The sequence below is a fragment of the Salvia miltiorrhiza genome, chromosome 4 (assembly GCF_028751815.1).
Source record: "Salvia miltiorrhiza cultivar Shanhuang (shh) chromosome 4, IMPLAD_Smil_shh, whole genome shotgun sequence".
Taxonomy (NCBI): Eukaryota; Viridiplantae; Streptophyta; class Magnoliopsida; order Lamiales; family Lamiaceae; genus Salvia; species Salvia miltiorrhiza.
The window spans coordinates 55,593,806-55,619,859 of record NC_080390.1 but is presented as its reverse complement, the minus strand read 5'-3'; the positions used below and the strand labels follow the sequence as shown (position 1 = coordinate 55,619,859).

The window sequence follows — 26,054 nt, the reverse complement described above, 5'->3', positions numbered from 1 at the left end:
ATTACCAATTGATTCGTCAATACCAGCCATTTTTGTTTCTTGAATGAAACACAAATCCACTCTCTGTTGCCTGATTAAGTCACCGATCTCTCTTCTTTTGGAAGAGCTCCCCAAGCCTCTTACATTGTAGGAAAGGATAATCATGGATGATTTACCTTGTCTCCTCCCTGCACATTGTGTCTCTTGATTTGAGCCGAAATTTGCGTCACCATCTCGTTGTCTCGATCAAAGCTTGAAAGGCCTAGCTTTTTCCCAAAATTCCATACTTTTGTACCCTCATTAGTCTCCTGCTCTTCCTCTTGTTCTGTCAACTCCACCATTGGAGTTCCAATGTTGGTGCCTTCATTTCTGAGTTCATTTTCAGAATCAATTTGGGCGATGAAACTACCCCACTGCTTCTTTTCCAAAGTCTTTGCTTGAAGTCTTTGAACCTTTTTATGCTTCTTGGCCTGTGGATGGCAATCTCGAGCTCTATTTCCCCCTTTGTCATTAAAATTTGGCTGACTTCGCCTTGAATCTTCTTCCTTCTCGGAATCAGCTGTTGCCTCCATATCCTTGCTTTTTTCCTCTCTCCTTCCTCTTCGCTGGTCTTTATGACACATTTGATGCTGATCAATGGAAACTGTAAGAGAGTTTGTGAGTTCCTCAATTTCCTGGCCCTGCTCATTCACGACCCTCGCCTCATCGCCGCTCCCTGATTTCTGTGTTTCAAGGTTTACTCTAGTCACATTGTTACTGTAATCCTGGGCATGTATCTCAATAGGCAAGAGTTGGGCCTCGCGATTTTGAGCAGCCTCCACATCAAAAATTTGGGCATGGGTTTTAAAATTTGAAGGCGATCCGACGGAGATGCCATTTGGGCCTCCGAGCCCATCTTGATTTGGCCCCTTTTGGAATTCGGCCTGTTTAAAACTTTGGGATTCTGTAATAGGGGAGGGTGGCCTCGATCTTGGTCCAGCCGACGAAGTATCATTGCAATTCTCGATCTGAGGAGAGCAATTATTATCTGTCACAGGATTCGAGGAACCGCCGCCCTGGCCTACCGAAAAGTCTTCCTCCAGATCCTCGGATTCGAGGCACTTTCCGATGAGAGCATTCGCCGGATCGTTTGAAATCTCTCCCCAATCGGAATCAGATTCAATATCAAAAGGCATTTTATCTTCATCACCAGCTGCTGCCTTAAAGCAACAGATTTCTTCCACCCTTATTCTAAAAGAGACTCCATCAATTCTACAGTTAAGAATCCTATCCACGGACCGGAGCCCCGTCGAGACTTGAACTCGTGCTTCATCAAGTCTTACTCTATGTCTTGTTTCATCCTCAATCTTCAACACCAGACCAAACTTAGCACAGACCAGATCAAAGAAACGGGGAGTCCATGAATGGAGTGGCACCCCGATCCATCTCGTCCACACAATACGCTGCTGATTCACATCAATGTTTCTCCAGGGTCTATACCATTGAAACCAGAAGTCACACCATTCTTCAAGCTCCTTCAGTACTTCCTTAACTGATTTTTCACTAGTGTTTTGAATCAGTACCAGGTTCCCTCCGAGAGACGTTACTTTAAGCCTCCCCGAACATTCGCAATTTATTTCTTCGAAAACATCATCCCATACAAACTCATTTTTAATGAAACCTGTGTATTGTCCGCCAAGCCATTCCGTCTCCGACTCCGTGGGTTGAAAGTGGATTTCTTCGTCGAAGAGCGGTCTCGCCTCACTGACCGTTTCTCCTTTTTTCCCTGTCAAAGCTTCTAAAAAAGATGTCCATGCTTTCCTCCGGCTGTCGGATGCAAGACGAGTTGTGTACTGTTTCTGGGTGTTCTTCCCTAATCTCAGAGTGCTCTTCCTGTCCGAAACCTCGCTTCCTCTGCTGAACTTAGGTTTGTACACCCTCACTTTATAGCTGCCAATCCAGAGATTGTTCAGTTGTTCCAGAAGATCCTCTTGGTTGTCGACGTTTTCGAATCTGACAAATCCGAAAGATTTCCCTTTTACATCCCGTTTGGCTGGACAAAAGACATCGGCTGTCCTTTTCACTGCTCCGAACTTCTTCTTTAAGAAATCAATGCTGCAGTCTTCTGGGATGTTATTGAAGAAGAATGTTGTCAAATTGGTTCTTTCTCCCCAGCATTGTTGTCTCTTGTGTATGGGACTCCCTTGTATCCAGCTTTTTGTTCGACTGTACCTCCTGTCAGCAAACTCATGTGGAGGTTTTGTTTTGGATCTCAGGTTTGGAGAAAATGTCTGCCTCGCCGGTATTCTCTCGGAAAAAGATGGGCCACCGCCTCTTCTCCTCACTTCTCTCCACTCTCCCATTTTTACATTATTGAAAGTTTATGCTAAGGTCGTGAAGTGTAATGTCTATTCCATATAAGTATTTTTTTTTATTGTCTGGAGAAATAAATATTTTAATTATTTTTTTCCGAATTGATGTAATTATATGTGGATAATTAATTAATATAATAACTATTACGTGCATCAACATGTAGTCTCCATAAAAGTTTTTCTTCCTTTTTCAATATTTATTTACATATTGTAATCAAGATATTGAATTTGCCAATTTGGCCTTCAATTTTTATTTTTATTTTTTGTTGAGGGGCCTTAATGTTCGTAAGCTCGAGGGTAAAATAATATCTACAAATTACAATTATCATTTATATTCCAAATGTTTTGGATTTATACATTCAAAAGGTAATTTTTATCTTATCCATTAACAATAGTTTTTTACCCTTATATATTTTTTATTCTATTTATTATTATTATTATTATTATTATTATTATTATTATTATTATTATTATTATTTTATTTTATTTTATTTTTTATTTTTTTTGGGGGGGGGGGGGGGGGGTTGAAACTTCTTTGTCATTTTGCACACACATCAAATTTTCTTAGAATTCAAGAGTCCCATTTTGTCTTTGTTTTCAAACCAAGTATTACACCTTTGAGTAACCTTTTAGGTTAAGGGGAAATTGCTTCTATTATTTTTTAAAAAAATATGGTCGTTTTCTCATTGCATTTTCTCAAAACATCTTCAAAATTATCCACAACGATTTCGCAAAAATCGGAATGTACAAGACGTAACAAAAAATATTTTTTTATTTTATTTTATATGTATTTGTGCTTCTCGATCAAATTAATTAAGCCAATTAGTTTATGGTAGGTAACACATCCACATTCATCTAACTTCCTCTTACGTAATAATGATTAGCATTCCCTATCTTTCAAACAACACATTCGTTTTTTTCTAATTGACAACATTAGACTTACTTAAGTAAATAACAATGGCCTTTTTATATTTCGTTATTTAAATAATAGAAATACATACATACATATGCATAGTCGTAAATTAACTATTAGAGCTCAAACACAAACTATATGCATAGTCGTAAAAAAAAACTTAGTTATTGATAATATCAATCAAAGGCTCTCTCGTAACAAAAATGTCATAAACTATTTAGAATATCAATAAAAGGTCCAAATTGTTGAGATTGTAATAAAAATATCATGAATAATGATTTATGTTGACAGAACGCTAATATCATGTCTTAAACAAATACGAATTTAATAAACACAAGTCAAAAAAATTGAAAATAACTAATAAACAACCATTTGCGAATTAATATAAAAAATGATAAAATCACTATAAATCTACTGACTACTGTCCACTACTACCATATGCGAATCAACAACAAGTCATTGAAGAAAATCGAGACTAAATAAACAATAAATTTAGCATGAAACAACGTATAAAATACTAAAGATACACGCCAGTATTCCGTCGATTAAAATTTTGTTACAACCTCAATATTTTGAATATTTTTGTTACAACCTTACTAGCTTGGAACTTGAATTCATACTATCAACAATTTAGGAAACTTTTAGAACTAAAACAAAGAATGCAATGTTTTGAATTGCAAAATACTCTCATTAATATTACGCGATGGTTGATAGCAAAATTTCCCAAAACATTACGATTTGAAATATAAATAAACGTAAAGTAAGCGTGGAAGTAAAAACAAAAATAGAGAATTTTGAATTATGAATTTGAAAAATCACGTGAGAGAGGGGAAGGAAAAGGCAAAGACAGAAAAAAACATGGGACCGTTGCGGGAAAAGAAGGAAAAATGAGGGGCTGAAATGGAAAAAGACATGCAACCGTTGGGGTTGGCTGCGATGTATGCAATGGACCCGCCCACAGCGAAGCACATCAATGTACAGATTATACCTCACATGCTCTACCTGTCAACTTCACCACCACTCTCTCTCTCTCTCAACACTTCAAAAAAAAAAAAAAATACTCACTCCGTCAACCAAGATTATGGTAATTTGTTTGGGCACGAGATTTAATAAAATTGGTGATGATTTTGATGTAGTGGAGAAAGGGTCCCACCACTTTATGAGATGAGTGGTTGAGATTGAATTTTGAGTGATTTTTTTGTAAATAAAGAATGTTAGTAAGGATAAAATATTAAAGAGGATGGTGGGACCATTGCCATAAAAGGAAAGTGCCATAATCTTGACGGACGCCCAATATAGTAATTGTGACATAATCTTAGCGCACGGAGAGAGTAGATAGTTTAAGTAACAAAGTTGAAGTACTTTCCATTCCGAGAGATCTTGAATTTAATTTCATTTACGAGAGGGTAATTTTCCTATTTTTGTGTCGGTGGTGGTCTCGCTTATGTGCGAATAGTTTTCTCGTATTTGTGTGGTATAGAGGCCTGTCTCGCCTACGTATGATTTGCTTATTTGATTATATAATAGACATATTTTGTAAAAGAAAAAATTAAAAATGTTAGACTTAAAATAAAGGGATAATTCTATTTGATGCTCGTTTGAAAATGACATTGATTTCAATAAAATAATTAAATTTATTGTAAATTTTCAACTTTACGAAATTATTAAAGTGATTTAAAATAAAATAAGGGTTTTCACCTTCTATGGAATTGTGTAGGATAATTTTATTAAAAAAATAGAAATATAGGAAACGGACTTAAATGACAAAATGAGCATAAATTAAGGGGCAAAGAGGGCACTTTTTTCTTCTTCAAAATATACATGAGCTCTTAATTTTTTAGAGTTAAGCACAAATTAAAATTTCGATCATACATAATCAATTAATGTAGAAATTGAAAATTAGTTATGTAATAATTCAAAAGTTAGAATTCTCTTTGAATATGAGAACCGTTGAATACTTTTAAATATTGCAAAGCATAATATAAGTATAAAATGGAGAACAAGTGCCATAATTATATTTCATAAAAACATGGACTTGGTAGTGGAAATATTTCTAAAGATCATTAAATTATCCCAAACACATAAAACGTTAGTGAATCTTTAATAAAAGTATAAGGTTGCCAAATTAATACAAATTGTAATAAATTTTAAAAGAATCATCATTTAAGACCCAATTTTAATGGGTTAATTTATTCGCTCAATTTTAATGAACTATTTTCTCCACTTTATATACATATATCAATTTATTTAAATTTGAATCTTCAAACTACACTATAATTTTTGTGAACGAGAGTATAAAAGATTGAAATAGTAGTTAATAGTTTTTGTATTAAATTATACTTAATTTCGGACATTTGGGCCCCTTTTAAAATTCGTATCATTAATAATTAACCCCACAACATTATTAAATATAGCAGTTGGCCCCAAGAATTATACTCCAGAAATAAGCCCAGCTTATCCAACCACATAATATTTCACATAATATTTCAAAGAATGTTTTATCTTATAATTATTTAATTATTATTAATTAAAACTTTAGAATTAATAATGGGAACACAGATAATAATGAGATATAGAGACACAGAAATGGAATACTGAATAAAACACGTTTTTTATAATTATCACAAAATATATACATTTTTTTTAAAAAAAAATGAGCAAAATTTCGTGTATAACTCCCTCTTTCCACCACTCTTATAAACTCCACCTTCTGCTAAAACCAGACTCCACAATACAGCCAAGAGAGAGAGAGAGAGAGAAGAAGCGAAGCAGAGATGACGAAGGAAGTGAGCGAAGAGCCGGAGGTCCACCACCACGGGAAGGACTACGTGGACCCGCCGCCGGCGCCGCTGCTCGACTTCGGCGAGCTCAAGCTCTGGTCCTTCTACAGAGCCCTCATCGCCGAGTTCATCGCCACACTCCTCTTCCTCTACGTCACCGTCGCCACCGTCATCGGCCACAAGAAGCTCAACGCTCTCGACCAGTGCGACGGCGTCGGCCTCCTCGGCATCGCCTGGGCCTTCGGCGGCATGATCTTCATCCTCGTCTACTGCACCGCCGGCATCTCAGGTTCAAATTTCAAATCTCCCTCCAAATCCCTAGAAATTTCCCCCAAATCGTGAACCTAACTGTGAACACGTCGAAATCGAATTCAGGCGGCCACATCAACCCTGCGGTGACGTTCGGGCTGTTCCTGGCCCGGAAGGTCTCGCTGATTCGGGCCGTGGCGTACATGGTGGCTCAGTGCTTGGGCGCCATCTGCGGCGTCGGCTTGGTCAAGGCTTTCATGAAAAACCCCTACAACAGGCTCGGCGGCGGAGCTAACGTAGTTAGCTCAGGGTACAACACCGGCACTGCGCTCGGCGCTGAGATCATTGGTACCTTCGTCCTCGTCTACACCGTCTTCTCCGCCACCGACCCCAAGAGGAGCGCTCGCGACTCTCACGTTCCTGTAAGCTACTTGACATCGCATCTTCTCTCTACAAAAAATCAATTTGATTTGAACTTTTTCTTTTTTGCTTTATTTTTAGGTTTTGGCTCCGCTTCCAATCGGATTTGCGGTGTTCATGGTTCATTTGGCGACGATCCCCATCACCGGAACCGGAATCAACCCGGCGAGGAGCTTCGGCGCTGCGGTGATCTACAACAACAGCAAAGCTTGGGATGATCATGTAAGAATTTTGAGCTTTTTCTTACTATTTTTTTGAAGGAATGTAGAATGATTTTGTAACATGTGTGTGTGTGTGTGAACGGCAGTGGATATTCTGGGTGGGGCCGTTCGTGGGGGCGCTGGCCGCGGCGGCGTACCACCAGTATATATTGAGGGCCGCCGCCATCAAGGCGTTGGGATCATTCAGGAGCAACCCGACCAACTGAGGCAGCAGCTATGTGAAGAAATTGGATTGATTAATGTGTTGTTATTATTAATATTAATTAATTGTGTTTGGTTAATTTAATTATGATTGCTTCTGTGTGTAATGGGAGGAGAATGTTTATTTGACTGTGAATCCCCACCTTGTGTGATTTTTCTATCTTTTTTTTTTCTCCAACATTTTCGTACAGTTGTAATTTATCCTTTTGTCTCTTTATCTATTTTGTAAATTATGAAGTGCTTATCTATTAATTGCAATTAAATTCTACATTTGCACTAGCATACTACACCCACCCCCGTCTCATTTTAGGAGGAAATTATTGTGATCAACACAAAATAAAAAACTAATCTATTTTAGTGAAATGTTCTAAAAAAAATAAGACTATTAGAATGGGGAGGGGATAGTTTAGTTTCTTATTATGATGAATTATGATATAGTACTACCATTCGACCATTATTTGAGATATACACATCAATATTAAATAAATTTGAATTCATCAATGAAATAAAATTCTATTTAATGTCATTATCAATATACACATTTTCATTTATATACATACAAATGGAAATGAGCCCTACTATAATAAATTAATGCCAAATTTGAGCGCAATAAAGGGGAAAAGGAGGTAGAAATCCTATCTGATCCCGACTTTTGGTGGTGATGGGGGTGAGACCAATAAGAGAGTGCCGCGTGTAAATGGAAAGAAAAGATGCTTTATCCAAAGGCATGATATAGTATAGCTCTCTGGAAAGCTCTCTGCAAATTTCTCGAGGGGATTGACAGAACCTTGACCGCTTTTACAAGGAAGGTGGACACAAACGAAATGTCCTGTTTTCTTTTTTGGACTGTCCCAAACGAAATGGCTTGTTTTCTTTTTTGGCAATATATTCTTTCTCTAGTATTTAATATTTAAATAATTTTCACTAACCCACTTTCTACTTTATACACATTTCTTAATCCCCGTGTCGAAAAGAAATAGAACATTTCATTTCGAACTGAGGGAGTACTAATTTTCTAAATTTAATATAATAAAGGAAAATGAAATTATTTTGTTTGTCATTTAGGGGACACATGAATCAAACTTGAGCTAAAGAGCATTCACAGCGGAGTTCGCGGAAAAAAAAGAGAGAGAGGGAGGTGTGTGTGAATAATATTGGGCGAGCTTGATTGTAAGAGGGAGTTCGATTGCTGCAGAGCTCGGTGATTTTGACGGAGGTTCAGAATCTTGACTTGCGGCCGTGGATGTTCTTATCTCATCTCCCAGCAATAACGGTCTGAGTGAATTGTATTTTTTATTAATTTAATTTAATTTATATTAATTAAATTAATTTATATTTAATTTTATGATATGTATCTTGTATTCGAAATAAATAAATAAAAAACCATGTTTTGTAAAGAAATCATAAACTTTGGAATATTGGAAGAAAGCTATGCCCTTTCAAAAATATAAATATAAGTATCATTTCCCTATTAAAAGTATATAAATATCATCCGATCAAATATTCAAGTTATTTATTCAATGTTTGGAGGCCCGTGCGTAAATACTTATCTAATTTGAAATATTAAGTGTATGAATAATGTTTCCACCTTGACCTAACAATTCTTTTGATGTGCGACATTAGATAATGCGTGATATATATATGTCATATTAATATCATGATTGGTAGAATATATTAAAATATCTGTAAAATATAATATGCTTCATTCGTCCAAATAGTAATGCCCAACTTTCTTTAATGGAACGCCTCAATATAAATGTCTTATTCTCTTTTTGGCAATATATTATCACTCTATACCTGATATTTAAATAATTTTCACCAACTCATTTTATCTACTTTTTACATATTTCTTAATCTACGTGCCCAAAAGCTATGAGACACTACTATTGGGACGTGAAAGAGTATTAATTAATACGATGTATTAAAAATATATAAATTTAATAATTATTATAATTGAAATTTGTATTACGCATACCAACCCCGTAGGTGGTATACATAATCATTCAAATATTTTCAGACTTTTAATTTATAAAGAACTTTTGTAAAAAAAAATCAAATTCTAAATTCAATATTATAATTTGAATGGGAGAATTTTAATTTTATATATTTGGATCCAAAATTATTAATATAATAAATATATAAAACTATATTAAAACTAAATACATACTATATAATTTAATTAACTCATTTTAATATATACACCACTATATATAAATAAAAGTCAAGCACAATTGATTTAAAAAGAATCAACAGCCCATAAATGGCAAGCCCAATAGAACTTTAACAGCCTATCTTGCAGCTTCCCCTTTTCAGAGAATTAACGCTTTGATAAACCCTAATTCCTTCCCAACTTTAGATTTGAGCTGCAAAATGGCTGCAAGATTCAAAGAGCTGATTAAAAAATACGGTAAGGTAGGAATAGTGGTGCATTGCTCTATCTCCGCGGCCTCAATTTCGGGTATCTACGTCGCGATTAAGAACAACGTCGATGTCGAGTCCATGATCGAGAGGACTGGATTGGATAATCTCGGCGATAAAATGCTCGAGAGGATTGGATTCGGCAAGGATAAATCTAAGGACAGCGGAAGCTCCGATCAGCATCCGGAGACGATGATGAGAACCGATTCCGAAACGACGGCGGCGAAGGAGAAAAATCGTACAAAAGAGCTGGCGGCGTCAAGCGGCAGCGCTCTCGCTCTGGCGATCCTGCTGAACAAGGCTCTCATTCCGGTCAGGATTCCGATCACCTTAGCTGTCACGCCGGCTGTGGCGCGGTTTCTCGCTAGGCGTAAGCTAATGAAAAGCGTATGATTGCGTAGTTTACTTTTTCTTAAATAAATATACTAGTATGGGAACAGGAGGAACTCATATTTTTGATTTACTACTTATCTTGTTCCCGAACTCTTCATGTATCAAAGCTTGGGTTGAAATTCGGTTTGTTGAAAATTTGGTTTGTGATTGAAGATAGGAATTAGTTTAGGATGAGAAGAGTATTAATATATCAATTTGTTGAAAGTTTGGTTTGTGATTGAAGATAGGAATCACTTGATCCAAATAGAATACTTGTTGAAAATTTGGTTTGGATTGAAGATGAGAAGAGGTTTAAAGTGTTGATCCAAATAGAATCATTGTTGAAAAGTTGGTTTGGATTGAAGATATGAATTAGTTTAGGATGTGAAGAGATTCAATATGCTGATCCAAATAGAATAATTGTTGTTGCTATTGCAGATGTCTGATTTTCAAGATTTGAATGACTTGAATGCTTAGTTTCAAGCTATACTATGTTTCTTAGTCTACTTGTCTACATTTGCTTGATCTGATTGCTTGAAGATTGGTACCTAATTTCTTGTTACTCCATTTGGTTATTTTTATCTTTGATCCTAGGAGAAATAGAGGGATTAAACTCGTGTTTTCGAAGTCTTAGATTTAGACTAGCACCTATTTGACATAATCACTACTTGTTGTATGCCAAAATAGTTAATCCGAGTTGCTAGAAGAGTTCGTTGAGCTCGTATATGAACTTCGCAAAACTTTCAGAGGATGCTGTCTTTGCCAAAGAACACATTTGATTGTGGATTATGAAAGTTTTTTTATTTTAATCCATTTTGGAGCATTTTCTTATATGTAGGAAGCAAGTGAAGTGGTAAATGGGCATTGGATTGGAAGTGTGAGAGAAGGTGGGAACTTTAATGGAGTTAAGGTAGGTAAGAGTAATATACAAGGCAAAGTAGTAGGAGTATTTTTCTTCCCTTTCATTTTGTTTTGTTTCCAAAATATTTATGTTGGCAACAAGTTTGTTCATAGGGGGGGACGACGTAGTGGTAGAGTGGATCCTCTGAGGCCAAATGTCATGCGTTCGAAGCCTTCTAGCGCCTATAGATCTGAGCCTGAGATTCGCACCAGTTTTCTTGAAATTTACCCGTTCTGTGTGGTTTGCATCATTGCCCACAAAAGATAACGTTGCGAACTTGGTTCTCATGTGGTTTTACCCGTCCTATTGTGGTGCATCGTTGCGCACTTGGGTTTTCATATGGTTTACCCGTCCTTCTGTGTAGTGTGTATCAGTGTAAAAAATAACGGCTGCGGATTTCCATGAATTTGATAATAAAAGATGTGAATTTTTGGGGGTTGCATGTTTTTGTTAAGATTATGCAACTCGAACATGGATGAATATGTTGTGTTCCAACTACTAGAAGTCATCTAATAATAATAATTTTTAAGTTGAGTCTATTTTTAATCGAACCTCAAAGTTACTTTCTAAAGAAATCGATTTTTCCAATTAATTTGACAAAAATGAAAAATAAATAGATCTCCTTTGGGTACTTAAATGTACAACTTTTTTGTTAGGAATGAGCACAGTTGGGTTATTGAATCAAATTGTAAAAATTGATTTAACAGAAATCTATCAATTCTATAAAACAATACATTTTTGAGAGCTCACAGCCACTCTCTCTCCTACGTGGCTCAACCTCAATTCTTTATTTGCTTCTCTGTGAATTCTCTCAAATCTCGTATACATATTCTTTTCTCTCCACGTAGATTCTCACGGGAATCAGCATACACCAAATCAAAACTCCTTAATTTCGCACCCCACAGCAATAATTGAATCAGTTTCATCAATCACCGTTTCAATTGCGTGATTTTGTCAATCTTCCTCCCCAATCCATGTCTATCAATAGCACAATTTTGGGAGTGATTCAATAATATCTTTCCCGACTCCAGGCGGCGCGACTCCATTGCGGGCACGGCTTTAGGCGGCGACTCTCCTCCTCCGTCCTATCTCCTTCCCTATTGTCTGAACTAACCGGCAAGGCGGCGACGCTAGGGCAGAAGAGAAACGACGGCATAGTCATTGTGGGTGCCGGAATCGCTGGCCCCGCCCTCGCTTACACTCAGAAAGGTATGGCCTTCAATTTCTGATTGGAGAGCGGTGTTAAATTTCTCTTTTTCCATTTTTGTTTGGTTGAATCTGCTTCACAAAATTCAATATATTGATTCCTTTATGATTAGTTTGATTTTAATTGCTTCAATAACTTATGAACTTGTGCTGTCTTTCTCTTATGAACTTGTGTTGTTTTTCTCTTGCTGAGAAAGGGTTTTCCCTTTTATTTCACCTGATTTCTTCATGTTGTTTTCTGTCTAATCTCTCTCAAGTCTTTATGGGAATTACCAGAAATCTCAGTATTACATAGGAATATTGTAATAGATCTATGTACTGATATTGTCTATCCAGGCCAGGACTCCAACCTCCCGAGGGATGGTATTAACGCTTTAGTGTTGTACCTATAGTTCTCCTAAGGAGTAGGCCAAAGGAAACTTAAGAACACTGGACAGCCAAATCAAGAGGAAGTTTGTTTTCTTTCTTAACGGTAAATCTCCTTTAGCAACTGTCTATTTAACTCAAGACAGAAGACGTGGAAGTGGAACTAAGAATGTCACTTTCCCTTGGCTTCGACCATGTCTCCCGATCCCTGTCAGTACATATGGGTGAAGCGAATGGAAGATGAGCTATAGTTATTATTTTTCACGAGAAAAATGATATAAGGGTGGGTGAATTTTAATTTTCTCTTATATTTTTATAATGATGAAAATTTTGCAAAATGCTTAGATTGTGGAAGTGAATGCTATCTTGCTAATTGAATATCTCTCTTAGATCATTTCATGCGTTTGATATATATATAAATATGTATGTCTAAATGGACTGATTTTTCTTACCCGGTGGGTGCTAATGTTCCTACCATGATATTATAGGATTTATTAGTGTCATGACTCATGCCTGAGCATCTATAGAAGTGAAGAGAACATTTTTTTGTTGCTTTGCATCATTTAGATGTAGTCAACTGTTGGTAGGTGTTTCTGGGCATCATATGTGTGAGTTGAGTTTAAGACAAACTTGTATCCAAGGGGATGAAACATCACAATTCAAAACCTTTTTTAGACCTTGTGAATGAATTTACTTTCTTAATTAACTCAGTCAGGCAGATCTTGTGTACTCTCTTTTCGATACATACTGTACTAATCAGTAATCACATTCGATCTGCTGTTGCTACTTAGCTATGTTACTGTCATGTGCTTTACTTTAAGTTATAAATGCCTTTGGGACTTGGATCAAGACTAATGTCATGTATTTTGACTTCTATAGGTATGCTGGTACTGCCAACAACAGCCTGAGAAATCTGTATGTTATGTTTGTCAAACTTCAGAAAATCTTTGGATGTGTTTTATTTGTGGTTTTGTTGCCTACGGGGAGGTATTAAATCTGTTATTATATCCAAGTATATTAATATATGGCTCTTGACCCAAAAATATATTTTTAGGGGATTGCTTTTCCAGTGTTTGATAAACTAGAAGCAGAGTTGGCTGAAGGTTGGTGAGTTCAACACTCAGTTTGAGAAATGGCAGCTGCTTCTGAACTCCATTGTCGGTACGATCAAAACCAAATCAACTGTAAATTTTTTTTAATGGAATGTCTTTTTTTCCCTATTTTGGGGAAAAATATTACAATCTTCTTTATAATACGAAAATGGGGTTCGCCCACGTGGCAGCCCTCAAAATTCACTGATAGTCTCATTCTCAATTCTCCTTTATTCTCCCAATTTTCCATTCTCATTCCCTCAGATGCTTTCGGATTTCAATAATTAGCACACTGTCAGCCCCAATTAGAAGCCTACAATCAGCCAACTCCCATTCTCAATAGTCAATACCTGTTACAGAAGAACTTCCATTCTCATTCCCATTAGAAGCCTATAATCAGCCAACTTCTATTCTCATTACATGTTAAAGAATATGTTGATCCCTAATCAGTTTCAGATTCCAATCACCAATTAGTAATGATTTCATCGTTGTCTCAGCATTTAATTCTCATTCACCGTCATCTTCGGCTTATCAATATTCAATTTTTGAGGTATGTTCTCTAAGATTTACTCGCATTTTATTTATTACTGTTAATTTTTTGGTGAAAGAACATTGAACTAAACATGTGGTTGAAACTGTTCTTGCTGAATTATTGATTGTGTTGCTAAAGTGTTGGTTATATTTCATTGTGTGAGATTGCCGGCGAGGGATGTTTTTTATTCAAATATGCTATTGTGTATCAACTATTCAATCAAATGCCTAAGTAATATTGTGTATTGATTTTTCTTCGAATTTCAAGTGTTGTGAATGTGAAAATGTGGAGTTTTTGTGGAGACAATTATTTAAGAGTAGCCTATGTTGTTATATATGGTTGTGGATCTTTGATTTTTCCTTTCAATATTTTTTTTCATATTTCAATGATTTAAACAACCCATGGCACGATTTTTTTTGGTATTAATATTGTTTTTCATATTTCGACGATTATTTTTTCATATTTAAGAGTAGGTTATGTTGTTATATACATTTTCTGTAGTGAATTTGGGTGGTCGAGCACTCAAATTTCTTTGCTGCAAATGATGTTTGATACCAATGGCCTATCTTGTAATGTTGTTTTTATATAAGTCCTATTAAGGTATATACAAGATTTTATAGCATATATCTAAGATTTGGGTCTAGATTGCTGTAATTTGGAATACAACTTATTGAGTTATAAAGTGTTGACTGATCTCCAATCTAATAAGTCAATTTCGAGTGACATGCTCCGTAAAAACTTTGACTTCTATATTATCGACCAAATTAAGGTGAAACATGAAGGAGGCTGATGATAATTTAAATTGGTCTTCTTGTGCCAGTGTAAAGCAGGAAGTAAGTTTGCTGCAATTTTTCTTAATATAGATTTACATGTATATTTCTGTTCAACTCAAGTGGTTTCACAAGTAATTAGCCAACTACATACCAGCGATGATGGTGAAATAGTCGCGCATATATATAATATGTTTGTCTTACAGTTAAGTTAAATTTATGTATGGTCTTTTGTATTCTAAACATCAATATTTTTTATTGTTTCTTCTTTCACAACACTCTAATGAAACTTAAGGTGTTTGTATCGCATCTATATATTTGTTTCACCTGGCTCACTTTTTAAATTTGTTATAGTATTGCTTGTAATGAAATGAAACTTTCATGGCATGCGTATCAGCTTGCTGAACACAGTGTTTGTTGAAGTTATGAGACATTATTGGAATTTTGATCAAGGGATAAATGAGAGCTTAGATCTTCTTTTCTTGAACTCCTCTCTTTACCATAATCGAGTCATGAAACATTCAGTTCTGAGTGACATTGGAGTTCTTATCGACGACAACAATGCCCTAAAATTCAAGATGCAGATAATGACACTGCGTAAGATTTCTAACTAAAGAAACATCTTACTCTCCGATGATTCTTCATTGGGTTAATAGCCTGTAAAATCACGAACTTTGAGCGAATTTTGGTTTTAACCTCTAACAAAAGATTTTGCCTGTAAAACCACGAACTTTGAAATCTTTCTGATTTTGATTACGGGATAAATTTTCGGCGGCTTATGTGACATTTTAATCGATTTCCTTTAGTTAAAATGACGCTGTTTTGTATTTTTAAAAGAATGATGTCATTTTTGTGTCATCGTCGATTAAGACATGTTGGATTTTAGGCTGCCAACTCAATCTATTTTTGGCCGAAAATTTATCCAGTAGTTAAAATTAGAAAGATTTCAAAGTTCGTGATTTTACAGGCAGAATCTTTTGCTAGAGGTTAGAATCAGAATTCACTCAAAGTTCGTGGTTTTACAAGCTATTAATCCTTCTTCACCTCACCACTACATTCCAATGCAATCTATGTTCCTTGATACACTATATAGTTCAGAAATGGCCGAGCGTACATTTAAATAAACTTACTAAATAGCTATTTATTAATAACACTTCAGATTTTATATAAACTAAAGTTGTCTCACAAACAAAAGTTAAGGATACAATTAAGGCGTAAACATTACATTTTGGTGATTTTGAACTTTTTAAATGGCCTTAACATTATATTAAGGTGTCGTCTTAGTGGAGATCAGAGCAGTAAGTTGACTACTAATATTTCTAGCGATGCCCAAGATTTAAAAATTGACAAGTTCTTCAATACTTCTTAAGGAAAAACCATGAAAGATACCATAAGTTCAAATGAAGTAAAAATAATATTAATATCCATATTTAGGTGTTTTTCATAATAATATTACAAGTATTTATCTTACTATTTCTCTCTCAATTTATAGGTTGGCACCTATGCATGTAAGGGTACAATAAACAAATTTACCCCAATTCATACTCAGTTGTCTTTTTTCGAATTATTATTAGATATTATAATAAAAAAAAAATTCACCCCAATTCATACTCATCAGTTGTCTTTTTTCGAATTATTATTAGATATTATATGAAGGTGCTTGTGGAAGATGACGGTGTTCGACGACTGCGTGCTTCAAATATAGAAAAAAAATTGCTACTTAATTAATGGAAGAGACGGAGAGTGAGGCAATCAGGAGTGAACATTCGCATTTCGAATTGGATTTTTGCCTGATCCGATCCCATCCGAAAATTCGAAATTTCCTTAAAATTCAATCCAATTCAAACCATATTATTCGAAAATTCGAATATGAAAATTTGAAAAAATTTGGATAAAATACGATCCGAACCGAAAAATTCGAAATGTGAAAAAAATATTCGAAATGTTAAAAAAAATCCGAAAACCGAAAAAATCCGAATCACTCCACCAATTAAATGTGGGTTTAGGACGAGAATAAGTATTAAAATCATCACATATCTAATAGGAAAATGGAATACTGGCATCACGATATTTTTGCATTTTTATTTATCATAATTCTTCATACATTTTCATATTTATTCATTCTTATTTATCTAAATCTTCTCATCCCACATTGATTTTTTATGAGATTTAACCAAAATAAAATCTATATAAAAGGAAGCCCTTACTCTCCAAACCAAAAATCCACATTTAATTGGTGGGGTGATTGTACCACCGATGGCACGGTGTCATCGGGTTTTCTGCGGCCTTTTTTTTATAATGTAAATGGATCCGGGTTTAGACCCGAATTTGCTAAATGAATCAGGATTTGGCGTGAGTATGATCCGGTGGCAGTGGTACACAAGTATTTGTGTTGAGATTAATACAATTTGAATTACTTTGTCAATAAAAGTTTATCAAATTTATTTAGTTAAATAAAGAATCATCTATTTTTTTTTAATTTAATAAATACTTGTGATTAAATAAATTATTTCATTTTAATTTGATCATAAAATAAGATATTTTCCATAATTTTTTTTGGATTACACATTAATTTTTTTATGAAAATTTACCAACTGAAATACCAAATAAATTGATATGATATAATTTGAATATCACATTAATTTTCTCAAGTGTTAGACGAGATAATTCTCAAAACTTAGTTATGGTCTTTCAAACTTTATATGATGATGCTCACGAGCCAGTTTTATTCTTTCAAACTCCAGAAATGATGCTTGAAATTCATTTATGGTATTTTAAGCTCTAAATGAGATGATGCACAAGCCAGTTATGAGTTTGCAAGCTCTATACAAGATTATGTTTAGAAGTTGGTTATGATCTCCCAAGCTTCAAATTGTGAGATTGTTTAGAAGTTGGTTATGATCTCCCAAGCTTCAAATTGCATAATCTCACAAGTCAGCCCTGATCTTTCAAGCTCCTAATGAAAATGATGTTTAGAAGTGAGTTATGATATTTAAAACATCAGATAATAATGTTGAAACGATTGACGCATTAAGTCAGGTATAGTATTTTAGGGTCTATACGAGATAATGCTCAAAAGTTTGGCGTTCAAAAGCTAGATATAGTCTTTCGAGTTCTCGATGATCATCTGGTTTTATAGAAACTTGAGATGAAATGAAGCTTAGATGACAAGAGATCTTAAATTAATTTTTATTTCGTCAATATAAAAAAATTGTACAAAATTTATATAAAATGGTACTTTTATTATTCTAGCAAAAAGTTAACATTTAATTGACGATTATAGTTGAAATTAGTATAATATAAACTCTATTATATCAAGTTAATTTATTTAAAAAATAATTATATTATATTAAAATAATATAAATAATTTAAAGTCCCGTCGAATTTCGACGGGTTATACACTAGTTTGTATTATAAGAAAATCGTTTAGATAATATGTGATGTGACATACAAAGAAGCGAATATGATTTATCAGTCTTCTGCTTAGTTCATCTAAGTTTATTTATTAATTTTTACCAATCAAATAAGATTTTGACAAAATCTCCATTGAGAGTAAAGTTTCTTCACAAATGCACCAGAAATTAAATTTTATTTCCTTGCGCATCCTAAAACAAGAACACCAATAATAATATAGAGGTCAAAATAATTTAAGCATTTCAATAATAATAAAAAAAAAACAAAGTAAAGAATGTTAAATTTAATTACTGGTCCAATGTCATCTGTTTCATAGTATAGTGAGCAAGCAGAAGCTGAAATCAACAATCTGAATTTTACAACAACAAAAATTCATCTATACCTCACCATTTTCCAACTCCTGCAGCTTCTTCCTAAACAACAGAAACAAAAAAAAAACAGTCGACAAAAACGATCTCGATCATCTTTTTTTTGTCAATTCACAAAAATTTTGCAATTGGATGAGAGTAATCCTTGCGGATTGCTCAAACACAAGCATGATAACATCGTATCAACGTCTCGAGTTAAACGCACGCCAACGCCTTCACGCAGAGGCGTACCTTAAAGAATGCTGCTGCTATAACTGTGTCAGGTGCTCGAATTCTCGACACTCGGCTCCAACGTCATTGAGGGACGATACGAGTTTCGGTAGGACTTTAGCAAGCATTAGCTTGAAACCAACTGAATTCGAGTTGGTGATGGTCTCACCGGCAGTGGCATCTTTCGCGAGCGAGCCAATGAGGTTGCCTTTCATGTAAGCGTCGCATGCCTTGAGAATGTAAGGGCCGCGCTTCCTGAAGTGCTCCGAGACGAGGTCTTCAAAATCCTGCAAAAAAAAATAATTGGTGTAATTATCAAGTGAAGAAAAATGATATATTTCCACAAAGAAGTTGTTGAATTAATCACTACCTTTGGGGGCCTCCGAATCAGATACATCATTGTCTTACAATTCAATAAAAATGTATTCTCATTGTAGGACAGAGAATTCTTCTCCCCTTCAGCTGTCCCGACTTGTTTGTCGTATCCAGCTTCGTTGAAATACGGTTTTGAATTTAATACTAGGCCCTGGAGTGAAACCAGTACTTGAAGAATGCTCGAAGTTGAAGAATCCCAGACCTCGTTTCCTCTACCTGTCCATGTATTCAAGAGACTGAGGCAAACTTTTCCTTCCTCGTATAAATTTGGATTTATTCGCCACCCTCCGGAGTGGTAGTATGCAGACTGCAAAAAAAAGATGGTCAGATTAATGCTATATTGCATAACCAGTTAGATAATAAGAGACGAAAAAATTGCATCGCAAAAAAGAAAAACACACACACACATACATACATAATATATATATATATATAATATATATATGTATGTATAGAAGTTTTCTTACAGGAGGAACGTCTGGATATTCAGGAGGAAGGTGAAAATCGAAGAAGAAAAGTCCATCCTGATACGGAGTCCCGTAAGCTCCAACTATCACAGCTCTCAAAAGATCCATTCTATCTTCATAGACACGTACATATATATCCTCTGATAACCGGTATTTTAAAGTTATTAAGACGGCTTTCAATATGTTGTGATACGATCACAAAGGTTTAACATCTTAGAAAATCAAGAACATACCCGGCAGATTGTTTTGAAGAATGTCCCAATCTTGTTGAACTTTCTTGAGCCACTTCCTCGTAGCATTGTTCTGCAAGAATATAAGGATTCATCACTCGAATTTCAGAGAATTAACCGGACAAGATTAAAAGCAGTACTAACCTGATTCTGTGAACCAAGAAAGTGATGGTCTAAAGGATCTCTAACTATATCGAAGCCTTTGAATGCTGAAATAAACTCTTCACGTGCAGATGCATTTGGTACTGGTGGTTTTAAGTTACACAACGTCTCAGCGATTTCTAACAGATCGGAGGCCTCAGCAGCCTCGTGTTCCTCCCCCTCACACTTAGTAGTTAACTTGGCAAGGTGTTCCTCGATATCATATGGTTTATGAGAGCTTGATCCACTGTCGGGATCTTTATTCAAAGTAAGATCATCGTCATTTTTTATCTCGTTGTCTAATGGGTCGGAGTTTCTTCGTCCCCTTGAAAATATTCCAGAGGCTAGTCTAGTCATAAAACCAATTGCAGCTAGCGGAATAGAAAGAGCTCCATTCTTTCCAGAATTTTCTGCATCAATGGTGTCATCTTCAATCTCAGGCCCACTGTCAACCGCATTTTCCATTCCATGGTCCTAAAAAATTCAAACATACATGCAAAATTTATTAAAATAAATAGAGAAAATCTTACACGAAACAACATAGATGATATAACTTGTAATAGCATATTTAAGCTGAACATTGTATAATCTATGCAGAAATTTGATATTACGAATCAACAAAAGAAACAATCACATAACTCCTTAATCGCAGTTACTTCCATTAATTTTTAGAGTTTCTTCCTTAATCGCGGTTACTTCCATTAGAGTAAAAAGGCCTTATTTGTTAGCATCTAGGTACGTAACTCCTTTGGACCCCATAGAATAAAAAAAATAGGGATTTACTACAAATTTGTAGAAAATTCATATGCTCGAGAATTTATAATATCAATTACTCTCAAGTCACGTGGTAACTATTTAAACTAAGCCTCTTAAAATTTCTTCATGCATAGTTCCTCATAGACTGAGCTCCGCCTTTTAAGCTACCAAAAGAGAGAACATACATTAATGTGAACCCACCCAAGCTTCAAAGGCAAGCAACTTCAGTGAAACTCTTGGTTGGTAAACAGTTAGTCGTGAGACATAATTACGTCTCTTTTAGTGTGTCAGATTATAGAGCTTCACACATAAGCATGAGGAGTAGTATATTCAGATTATTGATTTCTGTTTATGTTTGGTACTGGTTTGATATCTTTTAGAAACTTCGGTGATTATGCTGTGTATCTTTGTGTCTATATCTTGCATGTGTTACACTCTCAATAGCTTCGTGTCGTGTCAGGCTCTGACGGCCTTAAATCAAAGCCACAAACAAAGGATTGAACAACAATTATGATGTTGGCAAAGACGGTAAACTACTGGACGAATCAAATATAGTAGTTAATAGCCTTTACCTCAGGATTATTGACACTGTCCGCGTCATCTTCAACTGTTTCCCAGCTAGCTGCATCATCACTGCCATCACTTCCAGCAGCAATGGACTCATCATCATCCCGGCCGACGACATATATCGCCTGAGGACCAACCTGATATGCCAATGGAGTTTTACATTAAGGTTAGAGTTCACGATAAGAAAACTGTTAATGAGAAGTATTTTTTGTAAGAAAAATATTACCGTTGATATCATTCCATCAGCCCACGTGACTTCTATATCACCATCTCTCAAACTCGTGATGTTCCCAACCCAAGAGAGATCGGAAAATTCAGTAGATTCGTCATGATCAAGCGTGGTTTCAGTACATTCCCATTCATTATGCTCCCCATTTTCTTGTTTCAGCTCGTCTGGATTACTTATAGGCACATTTTCAACAGAATCCATTTTGTCTGGTATGGAAATAGGTGACAGCCTAACAACTACATCTCCATAACAATAATCATAATCAGGGTGCCCCTCTAGCTCATAAACACTCACCATTTCTTCTTTATCGAATTCTCTTGGATCCTCCGCCCTTGCAACGGGCTTCAACCACCTAACACAGGCTGTCCGGTCTTTTGCATCGACACTTTTTATGACGCCAACCCGTCTGGTCTCAACAGCATCATCACTGTCAGCAGCTTTTTCCACAACGTACTGTTCTGCAACAAACTCATGATCTCCAGGACTATCAATTGGAATTAGAGATGTAGAATCCAAGTCACGCTTTATCACGCCGTCTTGCCAAACAACATCAACTTTGGTAGAGGTATTGCTAATTAAAAGAGCCCTTTCAAAATTTTCTAATTTCTTCCGGGCTTTCTTGTCCTTTCTAACTACCACTTTACGAATCTTCTTGCGATGAAGGGGCCAAGTTTCATGGGGAACTTCCTTCGAAGCTGGCAGTGGACTATTGCTTAAATCTTCAGCAAAGGTCTTATTTTCTGATGTTTCACCATTTTGGCCCAAGGAAGCATCTAAATCATTTTCAATTGATTTATTATTCACAGAAGATTGCTCCGTAGTGGCCATTTCTGCATCAGAATCATCACCTGTTTCAGTAGATTCATGCTCACCCTTAGTAGAATCATGGGAATCTGCTTTGATTGATCCCTTGTTCAAGGTTGTAACTGATGACTCCTTGGAAGACGGGAGTAGGCACCAATCACCCAACTGCCAATTTGTATGTGCAAAACAAGATAGTAGCTTTAAGTTCTTCGGGCTCTGCTCTTCGGCGGGTGTAGTAGCTGAATCAGGCCCATAACCAGCAGATGCAATCCAGTAAATGAACACTGATCCTACAGTAACTTTGGTTACTGTACCTTCTAGCCGGTTAGCTTTCCATAACCCAGATAACCACCGAGAATTCTTGAAAACTGATGAAGAGGTTGCTTGCACGCGTTGACCTGGATAGTACGGGAAATGTCCATCTTCCAGTATATTCTTTCCAACCGGTTTAAGATGTAGTGGGTCAGCTTTCATCACTCTGCACACAGAACCATCATCCAGCTGAACAGTGACATTATCAAAAACGTCTTCGATTCTACCTAGCCAAGGCCCAAGAACCACATGATCCCCAATAGTGAAATCTCTTATGCGCTTCAGGTCTCTGGATGGCTTATCCCTTATTACAGATCCATCATGTGTTAACAAGTCGACACTGATATTCACATCAACCACAATACCTATTTGTCCAGTTGGATCAGATGCAGCAGCCACATAGTCTCCATGTAAAAATCCTCTATCAATAACTTCCACGTCGTTAGTAGTTTCAGTCGTTTCAGCCCCATCCATCCAAAGCACCCTAACTTGGTCAGCAGTGAGTGGGTTGTTCTTAGAGTCATTGCTTTCATTACTATCAACAGCATTCTCTACAGAATTTTTGTCATTTTCTAAATCACCTTCCTCATTAAAATCCGCCTCGTCATCTTTTTCATTATCAATCTCTTCTTCTTCTTCTTCATCTTCATCATCAGTCATGCTGCTATCCGAATCTGAATCCCCAGCAACTTCAGTCACTATACCAATTTGAGCCTTAGTTTTGCTTCTGATGACATCTTGTCTATAGATATACAAGACATTCTGCAAGTTCTTGAGGATCTCTCCAGGTTTATTTTCATAGGAATTGCTTTCTTCTGAGGTTGCTTTACAGTCGGTATTTGTACGTTCATTTGCATCCAAAACATCAGATTGCTGCTCAGATTCCATCTAGCAAATTCAAAACATGCAGAAAGTCAAAACATGATTACCACATCTTGATCATGCTTAAACACTTACCACCAAAAAAATGAAGCACAAACGCATTCACTAAAAAATGTTATAGCCCTAATCATGTAATCTGAAATATTCCTTCTTATATCTCCAAGTGTCATTCCAAATGGTTCAAAATATGCAATGTAATTATCATTTAATTGAGTTGGATTAGGCTGAATACAAAAACACATATCACTCTAGTATAAAGATATTCAAAAGCCTAGCAGAATCAATTTTGTGTTAAAACGCATTATAACACACTATAATAGCCACTGTCTCAACTCTCAAGTAGCTCACATCATCTTTTTTCTTTCTTCTTTAACTTCAAACAAAATTCACACCAAGAATTCAATTATCAATCAATTAAACAGTCATTAAGTGGAAGTGATTCTAATCACCGGGATAAAGAAAAAAAACGCGAAAGTCATCAGCTATTTAAAACCAAAAAGAATATATATAAACAAAAAAACTCAGCTACAAAAAGGAAAAAGAAAAAGAATACACAACATAAATCCCTAAACCAGCTCCAAACTCATAATCCATTCCAACTCTTTGCAGCTGAAGCAGAAGGTAGCAAATAATCTTTTTTTTTTCTTTTTCTTTCGCAAGCAAGATCAGACGACTCTATTCCATATCAAGATACATTCACCAAAAATAAATAAATAAATAAACACGAATAAAATGAGCAGAAAATACACAAACGGATTACAGAATTCTGCGAAGGCGTCGATGAAATAGGCTAATCGATTTCGTAAAATCGACTGCTCATCAAATAAAGAAATAAAAATAAGAATGCTATCGATTACCTTAAAATCGAGCAGACGAAAATTTTTAATTAATTGAAAAAATTGAAAAACGGGCGGCTCTCCGCGTTGATCCTATTAAGAAGAATGTGTGTATATATGTATATGTATATGAATATGAATATGTATATAGCTGAAAAAAGTTGAGAGGGAATATCACGCGCCGCTTAAAGCATTATAAATACATCGGTGAAGACAGGGGCATTATTGTCATTACGTGCCGTAGAAGCATATTTGGAGTTTTGAGGTAGGGGAAGTATTTTTTGAGTTGATCGCAAAAGAAACCTAAATACCTTGAAAGTTGTGTTGATAACCAAAAATGGATTAAGTGAAAAATATTTTGTTTTATAAATTTAATAATTATATGTAACAAAATTTTAGAAACAGAACGATTTGATAGCTATCAGTCAAGATTTGACTTAAGTCTGATTCGTATTTATACGGACTCGATGTTGGCCGCGAGAGTCATCATGGAAGATTCGGCAGAGGAGGCGGATTTCTTACCAGCAGACATACGCGAGATTCTTGAGGCTGCTCGAGATAGTATTTTTATTGGTGTTTTTCATATGTATAGATCGGCGAATGAGGCCGCACATTGTTTAGCGCAATATGCGCGGAAGATTAATAGTTCTTGCCAGTTGGACACAGGATTTCCCACGTTGGCTTAGGGATATTGTACGTCTTGACGTTGAGTAATAAAATCGTACATTTTTCCCCTCAAAAAAAAGATTTCATTTAGTCAGTAACTAGATTATATATTGATCAAGTGGCCGTATCATTTGATCCGATGGCCATATCATCTAGCCAGCCGATCAAATGATCTGGTCGCAGATAGATTTGAATTTTAAACTTTGAATTTACGGCCAATAATATCTCTAGTTGTGGATTCAAGCTTTAAAATTTGAATCCACGACTGACATTATTTTAAATTATAAATTCCAACTTTATAATTTGAATTCACGACTAACACTACAGTTGTGAATTCGTATTTTAAAGCTCACAACTAAAATTAGTATTAGTTGTGAATTCGAGTTTTAAAGTTGGAATTCACAAATAAGAATAGTCTTGATTGTGAATTCGTAAATAATTTTTAAATTGTTTATATGAAATGGTAAAATGGTAAGTGTGATAATTTTTTCATTTTAACGAATAATTTTTATTTTTATTACTGTAAAGTAACTATTTTCTTATTTATAAGAACGGAGCAATTTTTCGGCATTATTAAAATTTTTAATTAACGTCACTAAATTACCTTAGAGTTACAGCTAACCTGACTTTCTTTACGTGTGTGTGTGTGGTTTCATTAAGAAAAGGATAAGAATATTCTCTTTATTTAGTTATATGTTACAGTATTATTCAATGATAACGTGCTCATGTTGTTGAAGTAATATTCGTTAATTTAATTAGCTTTCGAATCCTTTAATATTGAAGTGGATAGAGTTTTTAAATTTTTAGATGTATAGTGAGCATTTTATATTAGATTTTATTTGATTTGTGCTAACTTATAACAATTCAACACGTATTAAATTTGTTAGAATAATTATATGAGTTTTTTTTAATCTTTTTATATAAAAATCTTTACAACTTTGTAGTTTGTATGCTTAGTTTTGGTATATATTCATCATTTTTACTTCTTCTATCTTGTTGAATTGATGTATAAATAAAATTCTAAAAA

At 35.3% G+C, this 26,054-nt stretch overlaps 3 protein-coding genes and 1 long non-coding RNA gene across 9 annotated transcripts; 3 read left to right on the top strand and 1 right to left on the bottom strand.

The window, feature by feature from the left end:
• Positions 1-5,748: 5,748 nt before the first annotated feature.
• Positions 5,749-7,384, top strand: LOC131020908 (probable aquaporin PIP2-8). The gene is made up of 4 exons (XM_057949954.1): positions 5,749-6,312; positions 6,399-6,694; positions 6,774-6,914; positions 7,000-7,384. The coding sequence occupies exons 1-4, from the start codon at positions 6,018-6,020 to the stop codon at positions 7,117-7,119; spliced, it is 852 nt and encodes a 283-aa protein (XP_057805937.1). The 5' UTR covers positions 5,749-6,017; the 3' UTR covers positions 7,120-7,384.
• A 1,852-nt stretch (positions 7,385-9,236) lies between these two features.
• Positions 9,237-11,247, top strand: LOC131020906 (uncharacterized). Of its 3 annotated transcripts, XM_057949952.1 has the most exons (3): positions 9,366-9,919; positions 10,743-10,814; positions 10,919-11,247. In XM_057949952.1, the coding sequence occupies exons 1-3, from the start codon at positions 9,485-9,487 to the stop codon at positions 10,931-10,933; spliced, it is 522 nt and encodes a 173-aa protein (XP_057805935.1). In that variant the 5' UTR covers positions 9,366-9,484; the 3' UTR covers positions 10,934-11,247. The 3 variants fall into 3 exon arrangements, with proteins under 3 accessions (XP_057805934.1, XP_057805936.1, XP_057805935.1); XM_057949951.1 differs by having other exon boundaries at positions 9,237-9,919; positions 10,743-11,247; XM_057949953.1 differs by having other exon boundaries at positions 9,346-9,902; positions 10,743-11,247.
• A 357-nt stretch (positions 11,248-11,604) lies between these two features.
• LOC131020907 (uncharacterized) lies at positions 11,605-14,306 on the top strand. 3 transcript variants are annotated; one of them, XR_009100805.1, is made up of 5 exons: positions 11,605-12,014; positions 12,348-12,660; positions 13,257-13,364; positions 13,432-13,538; positions 13,733-14,306. It is a non-coding gene; the product is annotated as an uncharacterized LOC131020907 (long non-coding RNA). The 3 variants fall into 3 exon arrangements; XR_009100804.1 differs by having other exon boundaries at positions 11,613-12,014; positions 13,966-14,306; XR_009100803.1 differs by having other exon boundaries at positions 11,617-12,014; positions 13,432-14,306.
• A 4,146-nt stretch (positions 14,307-18,452) lies between these two features.
• LOC131020905 (probable ubiquitin-conjugating enzyme E2 23) lies at positions 18,453-24,541 on the bottom strand. Of its 2 annotated transcripts, XM_057949950.1 has the most exons (9): positions 24,383-24,541; positions 21,525-23,531; positions 21,304-21,435; positions 19,979-20,449; positions 19,838-19,907; positions 19,605-19,744; positions 19,133-19,444; positions 18,784-19,049; positions 18,453-18,597 (listed from the first exon to the last, which is right to left on the bottom strand). In XM_057949950.1, the coding sequence occupies exons 2-8, from the start codon at positions 23,529-23,531 to the stop codon at positions 18,801-18,803; spliced, it is 3,381 nt and encodes a 1,126-aa protein (XP_057805933.1). In that variant the 5' UTR covers positions 24,383-24,541; the 3' UTR covers positions 18,453-18,597; positions 18,784-18,800. The 2 variants fall into 2 exon arrangements, with proteins under 2 accessions (XP_057805933.1, XP_057805932.1); XM_057949949.1 differs by having other exon boundaries at positions 18,453-19,049.
• Positions 24,542-26,054: the final 1,513 nt, after the last annotated feature.

Coding starts and splice junctions, on each gene's coding strand:
- LOC131020908 (XM_057949954.1), top strand. CDS start 6,018: ATGACGAAGGAAGTGAGCGAAGAGCCGGAGGTCCACCACCACGGGAAG. Junction 6,313..6,398: donor CTGCACCGCCGGCATCTCAG/GTTCAAATTTCA, acceptor AATCGAATTCAG/GCGGCCACATCAACCCTGCG. Junction 6,915..6,999: donor GCAAAGCTTGGGATGATCAT/GTAAGAATTTTG, acceptor TGTGAACGGCAG/TGGATATTCTGGGTGGGGCC.
- LOC131020906 (XM_057949951.1), top strand. CDS start 9,485: ATGGCTGCAAGATTCAAAGAGCTGATTAAAAAATACGGTAAGGTAGGA. Junction 9,920..10,742: donor GGCGTAAGCTAATGAAAAGC/GTATGATTGCGT, acceptor TCTTATATGTAG/GAAGCAAGTGAAGTGGTAAA.
- LOC131020905 (XM_057949949.1), bottom strand. CDS start 23,531: ATGGAATCTGAGCAGCAATCTGATGTTTTGGATGCAAATGAACGTACA. Junction 19,445..19,604: donor AATATCCAGACGTTCCTCCT/GTAAGAAAACTT, acceptor TTTTTTTTGCAG/TCTGCATACTACCACTCCGG. Junction 19,050..19,132: donor TGATTCGGAGGCCCCCAAAG/GTAGTGATTAAT, acceptor TTTTTTTTGCAG/GATTTTGAAGACCTCGTCTC.